The 11,698-nt window shown below is 43.6% G+C and overlaps 1 protein-coding gene across 1 annotated transcript in view; it reads right to left on the reverse strand.

Moving 5' to 3' along the window:
• LOC100548653 (ligand of Numb protein X 2-like) overlaps positions 1–4,894 on the reverse strand; it is a 17,625-nt gene extending 12,731 nt beyond the window's left edge. Inside the window, exons 1-3 of the mRNA XM_031554675.1 lie at positions 4,391–4,894; positions 1,671–1,915; positions 119–315 (exon numbers count right to left, since the gene is read on the reverse strand). Of these exons, the coding sequence (XP_031410535.1) occupies positions 119–315; positions 1,671–1,915; positions 4,391–4,779 (831 nt within the window). The 5' untranslated portion in view covers positions 4,780–4,894. The remainder of the gene's footprint in view (positions 1–118; positions 316–1,670; positions 1,916–4,390) is intronic.
• Positions 4,895–11,698: the final 6,804 nt, after the last annotated feature.

An 11,698-nucleotide genomic window follows, 5' to 3' on the forward strand; every position in this document is an offset into this window, starting at 1 on the left:
AAAAAAAAAAAGAAAAAAGAAAAAAGCCTTCTCTGTAGAGATTTCCCAGTTTTTCTAGGCAACTGTGCCTGTTTATCCCTTTAGTTAAGGCAAGCAATGAGACAGGAGGGTTGCATACCTCAAGAATATGGTCCCCAGGTGCTATTCTTCCATCTGCAGCAATGATAGAATCCCGCAAGACTTCTTGAACAACAATGTTTCCTAGTGGGGTGTCCTTACCCCCAACTATTCTCATCCCAAGCTCTTCCTCTGGATCTTCTCTGTGAATTTCAATTGTGCTCGTTTCAGCCACAGGGCTAGCTCTCTGAGGAGCATCTGATGGTGGAAATCAAAGAGAAAAAAAACAACACATGAATGGAACCTTCTTCCATGTAGCCCCACAAGATTTTTAACACTGTTAAAGTAGCATCTAGAGGGAAAGGAAGAGAAAACAGCTATCAGGAGAGAAAAAGCTAGGTCAAACTGAAAGCTAAAAAGGCCTTATTTCTGTAGTTTCTCCAGAACATCTTGCCCTAACTTGTGGCAAATTTTAACTCTCTCACTGCTATTTCTTGTGTTTCACTACAGGGTATTCAGTGTGTTTCACTTAGACATTTAGTTTTCTGCTGTGACAGCTGGACTCCTAGAAGCACACATGCACTAATCCCAAATTCCACAGTACCCATTAGAGAAGGGAACTGCTGCACTATAATTACTGGTCTGTCATGAGGTGATTCTACCACAGGCAGTTCACTACAACTTCCCTCCTCTAATTTCCTTTCCTCCTCTTCTTCCATCTCTCCTGTAACACAGAAGTAATGTTTACCTATTTCAGAGCCTCCTGAAACCTAAGCAATGCTTCTCAGACGCTTTGAAGATGAAAGTAGTTGTTAGCAAGTCATTTTAAAGCACTGCAACATTTAGTCAAGCCCAGCACTCTAGTGAAGCCAAGCAGACTGACTGCAAAGGTGAACTGCAGGTCTCAAACAAAAGATGCAAAATCTGCTCCAAGTGTACTCAGAGTAAAAGCCAACTGAGAACTAAGCTGACCTGTGCAATGACACATCAGCAGACATGTACCCAGCTCCAGTCTCTGCACATCTGGAAACTGAGACACACTCTCAAACAAGGCACTGAGATTTCCACGCTCCTTCCTTCTGGCAGGGATTGACACAAGAGGTTCTAAGCTGCAGTGCAGATGGTTACTTTTATCTGCAAGGGTTTCATAAGTAACTACTAATCCAAAACCAGGCTAGGCTATAAGAACACAGTTGCTTTGTACTGTAAGGGAGGTGCTGACCACTCCAGGAAATCAACTGTATATTTAACTTTCTGAACAAGATTAAGAAGTTGGAGCGTTTCCTAATCACTAATTATTTGGCTTCTATAAGTGCTTTTAGTGCTGCACATTCCCATTGAGAGAAACTGCATTAATTTCTGCAAAGAAAACTGTAAATACAACATTCACTGCAGCCTGAGATCTCAGAGTTGTTTTGTGCCAGCAGTTCTGTGCTTCTGAGCAGATTTTTCCACATGCAATGCACACTGATGAATATATCTTCCCTCTCCTCAAGAGCAAGCTGAGGAAAGAGAGGTTATCTAACCACACTGGAGAAGCATCTGAAATAATTACCTCATTTTTATATTATAAAAGGCAATTACATAGTTACATCTGTTTATCAAACTCTCACCTTCTTCAGTCTCCTCAAAAGCTGGGTTAACCAGTCCAGGCTCTGCAGTCCCTAGTGATACCACAGCAGCTGCAGAGCTTTCTGCTAAAAGCGTGGATCCTCCGCTGGGTACCTCTGGATCCCTGGGCACCTCTGGATCCCTGGGCGTGCTTGTCTCCACCTTGCTGAGGGGCTCTTCCTTCCCTTTGGAAACAGGGTTCCTTTTCCGTTGTAGCTCACATTTGTATTTCTTGAAACCAGGACACCTGGAGAGAGATTGTCAGTGACCATCAGTGGCTGACACAGCACACGTAGGCTCTGAGTGACAAAAGCAGGCAAAGAAGTACGTTCAGGACCTCAGCAGCTGCTGAGTTTGGGTCACAGATGCTTGAAGTTGTTCTCATTCTACTTGAAGCTTCTACTTGCATAAGTAGAAGAGCGGACTACTTTCTTACTTTCAAAATTATTAAGCTCAATATTTTTAAAAAGAAAATGGAAGAGGAAGAGGACTTACTCTTGCTAAATATTTACATGGCAAACTCTCAGTGAAGACAATACCTCTTTTAAAACATAAGCAAACACTTAGCTCTGTGCATTTAGAGCTGATGATGAACTGTAACTTTATGCAAAGGAAGTGACTCGAATTTCAAGCTCAGCTCTGAATCGAGCTTTGTTTTTAACGAGCTGGTAACATGGGAGAGCAGTGAGCAGAGCTTGATTCTTTTTCCCCTGAGCGAGGCCTGACCCTCGGGCAGCTCCTGGCCTCCAATCCATGCTGAAGATGAATGGGAGCAATTCACAGAAGCTTTACTCCCACTGACCACTCCCCACCTGGAGATTCAAGGAGTAACACTGCACTCAAAAAAATGTGCTCTGTATGCAGTTACACCGTAGCTATCTCAGCAAGAACAAGTGAGGAAAAACAAGCTCTTTTATCAAAAGCACTTAGAGAAAAGTAGCAGGTAAGGAAAGTGATGAATGCAAAAGCGTCACTTTCAGAGACATGAGTACTACTGGGTGTTGACCAGAGTCACTTTTCAAATTAAACCCTATTTACATTCTGGATAAACAAGCCTTACCCAGGAATTATCCGGTGTATCCCTGGTCATCTTTCGCTTGGAGCCAATAAAATGACCCTAAAAGTTACGGGCAGAAGCTAGCTGACCCACTTAGGCACAACCCTCTTAAGATGTGGCGAAATAAATGAATTTTGCTAAGGGCAACGGAATACCCCAAGAAACAAGCTGCTAGTTGCTACTAGGTATTCTACTATAATTTAATCTCACTTATAGTTAAAAAAACCACAAACATCCAAACCCCAGTGTAATTTTTTTTTTTTCTCCTTTTTTTCACTTTTCAATCTAAAAACGCTCACAACCCAAAGTCATGATTTTTAGAATACTCCATTCCCACTGGAGATGCTAAGAACTGTATATGGGAAGGAGATACTTTCCAGTCAGGTCTTCAATATAAACACTGAAGAATGCCTCCCTCTCTGAAGTGTAACTCATGCATCAGAGGGATTAGCAAGTGACAGAAGTCTACTGGTACCAAGGCAGACTTATGGAGCTCAGAGGAAGGTTCTGACCCCTCAGCTCTGTACCCAGCCCCACTCTGGCCCTGCCCGTGCAGCACCACAACTATGTAGGCATCCTGTCTGCAGCACCAGCATTCAGCCCTGATGGTAATGAGAAAACAGTACAGTCAGTTCAAGGACGCTGTGAGCTTTCCCAGGCATCTTCCATCACTGCCCCAGCTCTAACAGGAGCTCTCAGCTTGTGGTAACAAAGACAGGCAAAACAGCAAGGGTAGGAGTTCGGCTGGAACTGTGAGTGTATCTCAAGTGCTGTGTGACCTATTTATAACACATGGCACTGACTCAAAAAAGCTACAACACAGCTGAAGGGAAACAAGCTGCGCTTCTCAATACCAACTGAGAAAAGTACACCTCACCAAAGAAGGTCTGCTTCTGCCTGCAGTTAGCAAGCAGCTTGCACTTAGCTCCCTTTCCTGCAATCATTAACTAGGAACAGATGTCATTCCATACCATGCTGAGACCTCTGTCACTGACACTTCAGAACTTTGCCTGCTACCAGCTCAGCCAACAACAGAAGTACCTAAACACATCTCTGCTGAAGTGCAAGGAAAAAAAAACCTCTTCCTCTACACAAAGGGAAAAATGTATATGTGCTTCGTTTTCTCAGCAGAAGAATGAGAGAGGATAATGGAATTATAAGTAGGTGATTCAGCAACTGCATAATGCACAGCTTGGAGGGACTTACACTGTTTGGATCAAAGACATATATTGCACATCTTAATTGGACCAATTAAACTGGTAACACTGCACGATCCCTTGCCTCCAGAGTATTGACTTAGTGCCTGTCTTTCTTTTCCACACAAGTGAAAGAAAGAATGTGCATCTTTGTAATTGTTTACAAAGAGACAGGCTCCCCAGATCAGGACACATGATTTATATACAACTGAGTGGTTTTGCATCCACAGACAACTTGCCTGCAAGAAGGCAAGGAAGGACCTCAACCTTTGCCCTGTAGCACATGGGAGCTCACTTCCCTAGCTCACAATTATGCTGTCTTCACACACCCACCTTTCTGGCCTCACCTGCTGTCACCTCACCTCTGCTGGTCCCATTTTGTCCCCATCTAAAAAGCTTTCTGCTCAGAAGCACAAGAGACAGATGGTATTACATGCAGAGTGACAACGCAAGGTAAATGGGAAAGCACCTGTTCTTCAGGTGAGCTTCTAGTTCACACCGCTGCATTGTCTGCTGACACTCTGCCTTGAATGGACAGACGACAACCAGCTTATCCAACAAGTTTCGGACTAGAAGGCTGGACTTGTGGCACTGCTGGAGAGAGAGTTTCTTCCGATCCATAGGACAGAAGTTATACTCCTGCATGAAGTTTTCAAGGCACTTGAAACAGTACGTATGTCCACAGGGGGTGTCCATAGGCTGGAGCAGAGGCTGAAGGCAGATGTGGCAAATGAGTTCATCGTCCACTTCATTCTGGAAGTTGTAGAGATGATTGTCTGGCAAGAGGTGGAACTGACCGCATTCACAGCACAGCTCAGCACCGTGGTGTGCCTGCTCTTCTGCTGTGGGATCAGCCATGGTGGCCAGGAAGTGCACTCCCAGGGCAGCAGGAAGGAAATGTGTCCTGTAGCAGCTGTTGACAGAGCTCCTCTGCTGAAAAGAAGAGAAAGAGAGATTTCCAGCCAACTGCCAGCTCACGATGTAGCCAATTAAAAATTAAATTGCATTCCTGCCTTAAGTTTCCCTGGTATTCTCACCCCTACCAACCCCATAAGAGTTCTTCCTTCCAGAGAGATCCTGTAAATGATCAACCCAAGATGAGAGATCAAAAGGACACGATTCAGCAAAATGTTTAAATGGATGAACTGAAGCTGAAATTACTTTACACACAACAGTGACACAGGGTGTGTAAAACCCCACGAAATATGAATTGGAAAAGCTGAGACAAACACTGCACATTCTTGAGAGAGTAATTTTCACATGGACCATTTTTCTCTAGAGCTTTCCAGAGAATACTGAATATTATCCATTTATAAGACATGTATGGTGAAAGATCAGTTTGAGGATTTCTACTTGTCTGGATTTTTGGTTTGGTCTTTTTTTGGGAGAGTGGTCTGAGGATGAGGAAGAAGAAGAGGAAAAAATTTCAAAAGAAACAAAAAAATCTGAGCCAGATTTCCTTCCTCTTAGGCTCACTCCCTCCACAAAACATTAGAGTTAACAAAGAATGCATTGTTCCCTTCTCATCCATGCCTAAATTTATCCACGGAAACATATTTTCTTTGAAAATATTCAAGTTTTCTAAGGGGGGAAAAGCCATAAGTACAGCGCATGTCACAGTTGGCTGTACTGTAAGACAAAGGCTTGAGCTTCAGCTTCTTACAGGTTGGGAGGTAAGGGACAAACTGAGCTCTTTGCAGCTGCTGCTGTACTGATGTTAATAACAGTGTCTCCAGTCACACCCCTTTTGAATCTTGCCTATTGTAATTAAATATAAAATTCACCTGAGTTTGCTGCAGATCACATGCAGAGACACTGCTGCAGAAAGGATTACTCTTAACCTGGCGATGCGGTACTAGATGAAGTTATATGACTGGGTTTTTTAAGTCCATTTTAAAAATCCCAGTTTAAAAATAAAGGCACAACAGTGACTAAATGGAAAATATTTGAAAATAGTTGCTTTGTCTGGAACAGGTAATAGCCTGAGCAAGAGCGAACACCGGTCTGCACCGGTGCCTGGAGGACGCGGCTGGCACGCAGCAGCGACATCGCAGGAGGGTAGGCAAGAACAATAAGATAGCAGGAACAGCCAGAAAAAATTAGTCATGGGTTTCTAATAAAAAACATACATCATTCCACCTCAATTAATTGTCAAGCATAAGTCATCTATTTAATTAAAGGGATAATATATCACCGACAGAATCAAGTGATTTCCCGGGCAAATTTTTATGTAGTGCAGAGAGGTGGTGGCACTCGTAGGGGGGAAGCAAGCACCAAGCTGCTCTGCTGCAGTGCCAGAAAGCACCTTCCCCTGCAGGAAGGGCTTACATGGGGCACACAGCCCCTGCTCTTTTCACTGCATTCACTCCTTAGCTCTTACCCACAGATAGGAGCAGATGTGCCCTGCCCTTCCAGAAATGCCACTGATCTTCGCTACTTTCCTGTCTGAACCAGACTCAGACAGCTCCACTGTTCTTCTGACTGAAAGCTCCCATTTGATCTGAAGCCATCCCCCACGTGAAAAGAAAACATTTCAGCATCAATCACCTCCCAATGCTGATCGATCCCTTCAGATCAGTTAAGGAAGCTTCCAAGGCTAACACCTACCAACACAAAATACTTGTGCTTCGGGTTGTAATATTTGCATAAGATTTTGGCAAGTGATTAAACAGCTCTACTGTCTCAGTGAAAACAAACTCTATGGTAATTTTGCTGATAAACAACTTCTTAATGGGGGGGAAGGGGGCACCACATTATTTACCAAATTCATTCCCTGCTTTCTGTGCCTAAAGTTATGTGTGATGATCTCATTTATGAGTCACTTCAAAACTCATGGAAGATAAAAGCATCACCACAACCTTACTGCATTTTTCTTCTCCGTTTTGTTCTTGCAAGCCCAGATCCTTGAAAGCCAGGTGTGAAGGTTTCATTCCAAAGTGCCAAAGAACCTTTTCCTCTTATCCCACCATCCTTTCCATGAGGAGGACCCTCTTGCAGCCACCAGGGAACCAGGGCCTGGCACCTCAGCCACGAAGCAAACCCATCCCACACAGCCTTCGGCAAGGCAGAGGCAACCAGCAGCTCTGAGAGGGCAACAGGCTCAAACAAGCCTGCCGCCTGCTCAGTGATTCAGCCAGAAAGCAGATGTTCAGTATGAGGAAAATTGCTAACATCTTATTCAGCAAAGATGACTACTGCACAACAAGACAGACCTTAGGTGTCTAGAAAATGCAGTGTTCGAACACAACAGGCACAGCAGCCAGCTGCTCAGGTGGAGCCCAGCTCCAGTGTCCTGCAGCCAGCTCCCAGGGTTGCAGCTGTTTAGCGAAGCTGAAAACCCACTCCATCTGTTGCAGTTTCTGCTGCACAGTCTGGCTTCTGAAGGCCAGACCACCCCAGCAACCCCTGCCATTCTCGTGCTGCTTTTTGTTGTTTATGAAAATGTCAAAGTCTGACATGTGTGTATAGTGCTCATCTAATGCTGTTTTAAAAACACAACAAAAACATCTTGAGTCTGAGTGACCCAAAGAGTAACACACCCCTCCCATATGTGACAAAGAACTGAAGAAAATAAACCTGCACAATCCTCTTGTTTCTTAGCCTGTGTGGGTGAGAGAAAAGATTTCTTTGGGCTCACCTTTATCTTTACTTCCTAAGAAGAACAAAAGCAGTGGTGGATTTTTTTTTTAAAAAAAGCAGGATTCCGTGTACTGTAACCTCAAAGAATATAATTCTTCCGAAGGAAGACTTATCAGGTTGTCTGATCTTTTCCCCCACCAAAGGAAGCTTGCTCCTGGCGCAGCAGCACAGTGCCTCCTGTTCTCAGTCTGTGGGCACAGCCCCTCTGCCTCCAAGCACTGGGAGCCCCCAGTCAGCGCCTGGCTCAGGGCTGGCCTCCAGAGCACCCCAACTCAGAGCAGAACTTGCAGGCCGCTTCTGCAGCTGCTCAGAAAGTTGTTTCAGAGCAAGTACTCCAGGAAAACTTTCCGCTGTTTTGCCTCCACCTGTACTAAAATAGCTGAAGAAGAAAGTTGGGTCGAGCACCACTGAAAAGCAACATCCCTGCTGCCAACCTCACCATTTCAGCTCTCAGCACTGCCAGGTACCACTCTCACTCTGTTTGTAAGGAACTTCTCTCTTCCCTAAGTTAGTGTGGGGCACAGACACAATTCTGTCCCAGCCTGCCCGCTCACACAGCTGCAGCACACATACAGGTCGCTTTCAGTCACGAACACCCCGGTGCCATCTTCTTGGCGTATGACTTCACTGCTATTCCCAGTTACAGACTGAGCTCACATCACAAGACGCTAAACTACACACCCAGAGCCACTACATGCAGGAATGTAATACTCTTATGTAATTCTGAATCTGACTGTAGGCAACTTACAGTCATCACACAGGAAAATCCAAGGAAAGAATACCAACCCAAACCTGCGAACCAAAAATGCTATTCCAGCCCCTCTCCGAGTGGCCCTGAGGAGCACATTTCTCGTTGCCAAAGAAGGATGCAGTCAGGCTACAGACAGCAAGGCGAGGACACGGCAGAAGTGTAAAGGTTCCTCCCTACAGATCAGGATGACAAGAGGAACATCTCCACTAAAAAACTAAACATTAAAAAATCTAATTCTTAATATTAAAAAAATACATTTGTGGCATGGAAAGCATGCAGGAAATACAAGGCTTTTCTATGTTAACACATGTTGATACTGACAGACGTTACGACAGCCCGGCTGTAAGAGCTGGCTTTGGGACGACAAGGTGCATCCCCACGTACACGGCTGTGTGACAGCTGTCTGTGATAATTGCACCAGTTATTATATTTATGACTGCATTCCCCTGGGAGACTGGAAATACAACATTCCACGTAAAGGCAACACAATTAGTTTTGAGGGGTGGACAAAACAAAGGCAGCACATTCTGGATTAAGACAACTGAGGGCACACACCAGGAGGGCACCAACCAAAAGCAATTTAATTACATAAAGCATCCCAACATAGCAAACCCAGCTCTAACAATAAGCCATAAGAAAAACGGACTCCAAAAAACTGCAAAACTTTCTTCAGTTTTCAATTGGCTCACAAGCCTTGCGCTTCTCTAAATAGGATTTTTTTTTTTTTTCCCCTAAATGAGAGAGAAAGAGGTTGCAGAACTGTTCTGTAACTGTTGGGTTTGTTTTTCTTTCGTTGTATTTCAGCTCTACTTTGAAGGAAGATTTCATGAGCATGAAAAGCAGCAGGTTTTCCATGAAACACACCAGCATCCTGCCCAAACACTTCCATTGCTGCTACAGTCTTTCACAACTATGAACAAGCCATCCTTAGTTTATATTAGTCACCAGAAAATAATGTTGAACCATCAGATCTTCATAAGCAATACTTACAGCAGGCTGCTTTTTCCAAAAGGCACAGTACCAAACGCCAGAATACTTGACAAGTGATAACGCAGAGCCCTACTGCGTTTCCTTTTTACTTCCTGATACTGCTGAAGATTAGGCCACTGAAAGTAAAAGTATGAAGCCAAGGCTTCTGTAAACAAGAGGTTTGTCTGGCTATACAAGAAGTAACCCCTTCAGTGATTAACCTTGCCTTCAAGCCAAGAGCTCCTAATGAGGCACCTGGGAGAGGAACTGCTCAGCGCTTACGTGAATGCTTCAATTGAGGAGATCCACATCCAGGCTGCTTTGCTGCACTCCATCTCAACAGAGACCACCAGTTTAAAAGCTCTCATTGTCCCCATCATTTCCGCTCATTCCTTAACCATAAACCTGAAAACAAGTTTTATTCCAAAGCCCTTGCATTTTTGTGCTTACTGGACAACTTGGTATTTAACCCACTTGAATTTCTGGGCAAGTATCTGTTTTCTCAACTGTATTTTCCAGGAACAGAATCATGTCACATTAGACTACAAAATACATGCTGGTCTAGAAAACCCAATTCGGAGGGATGTGCTCCAAGGTCTGGTTGATGTCACTGAGCCTGTCCTAAGGAATTTTCTCCTGAGCAGCTGCTGCAGCATCAGCTTTCAGTACGACACATGGGTTTTCATTTTCAGGTGGTTTCAATAATATTGGAAAATATAAAAAGCAGCTTTTTTTATTTGTATTACTTATTTTTAAAATCTTGCTAGAAATGAATAGCACGAATTGCAAGCACGTACCTGATTTTATGAAAAAGCTACACAAAAATTAAGGAATTGGTTCCTCTGCTCCACTTCTCTCAATACCATACGTACTGTACATTTGTTTCTTAACTCAATTAGCAGTGCCACAGAAACACCACAGCACTGTAACCATCTCACCAGAGACCCAGCTGGCTCTAAAGCAGCAGGACAGCACAGTGTGATCCCAACAATCCTTTGTACAGAGCAGGAGATTCTGGTGTTATTCAGTTAACAACACCTGGGTAACGAGCACCTGTAGATTTCCCCTCTTCTCTGTTTTTAACGAGGGATTAAACAGAGAGGTATAAAATGTTTTCCACCTACACTGTTCCTCCAAGGAGATTAAACAATGACTATTTTAACACGCTGCTCTGAAAAATGGATAACCTCAATGCCAACAAATGGAAGTGAAGATAAATGCTGCAGGAGAAGCTGTTTTATTTACATTTCTAGATGCTTCCACTGCATCCATCCTCCTTTCCACACCCTTTCTTCCCCACAAACATGCAAGCTGCCTGCTTTATGGTCAGAGGAACATAAAGCTTATGCAGATTTTTTTGTTTTACCAGTTAAATCAATTTGCTTCTTTGCAGAATACAACACACAGACTTCTGTGAGATCTTCATTGCTGGCAGCATGCACGTATTTTCTTTGTATGCTTCCTTTTTCTTATTGCATCTAGTAATCTCTCTCTAGGAAGTTAAATACCCCTACCTCCACCCCCATCTCACCTACGCTTTGAATTGGGCAACTACCTGCAATTCCATCCCTAAAGATCAGTTAGACATTTGTGAATAAGGTTTTCCACAAAGAAAGGGGGAATCCATGTCTATGATTTAAGGATAAAGGACCTAACCTGTAATAACCAAAACCTCTCCTGCACTCGAAGCAAAAAGCCACAAGCCAAATCAAAGGAGGAGATTTGATGTTGAGATTGAGGTTCATCTAAATATCTGGTGCAATACACACTTTCCTAAGAGCTGGGTTTTGAGGACAAGAGGTAAAGATCCTACGTCACACAAACACCAGGCACCCCTATCCCATCACACACCTTGTGTCTACCTGAGAAGTCCTTGTTTATGGAAAGAAAACAGCACCAGGGTTTACAGAATATGAAATAAGTTTGTAACATGCAGAAGCTTGTCTCAGGTACAAGCCTTGGTAAGTGGCCAACCCTGATAGCTACTGCTCTTGCAGTAGCCTGATGGCACCCTGTACGTTATTGTCTACTTGTGATCTGGGTGTCATAGAATACAGGTCAGAAAAGGAGTGGACATTTTCTATGATAAAGTCCATAAGGGAAGAAGCAGACCGTGCATTATATAACTGCGTGTTTTTTAAGTCCATGTTTAAATATCCTTACTGGGGCAGCTATTAGCATATATAATTATAAACAGTGCAAGGAGTGAGATTGCCTTGGGTAGACATATGGCATTTCTATAGTTCTAGGCCTCACCTGTCTCGTGAGAAAGCAAAGCATTCATCCTCTGTCACATTTGCAGTTGTTACCATTAGAAACATCTGATTAGGGCTTTATTGCAGGATAAAATAACAGAACTTTTAGCTACCTGCTCCAAGGCAAATTTGGGTCTCAGTTACACTAGCACTTTTTTTTTTT

Source organism: Meleagris gallopavo, chromosome 9, assembly GCF_000146605.3.
Source record: "Meleagris gallopavo isolate NT-WF06-2002-E0010 breed Aviagen turkey brand Nicholas breeding stock chromosome 9, Turkey_5.1, whole genome shotgun sequence".
NCBI lineage: Eukaryota > Metazoa > Chordata > Aves > Galliformes > Phasianidae > Meleagris > Meleagris gallopavo.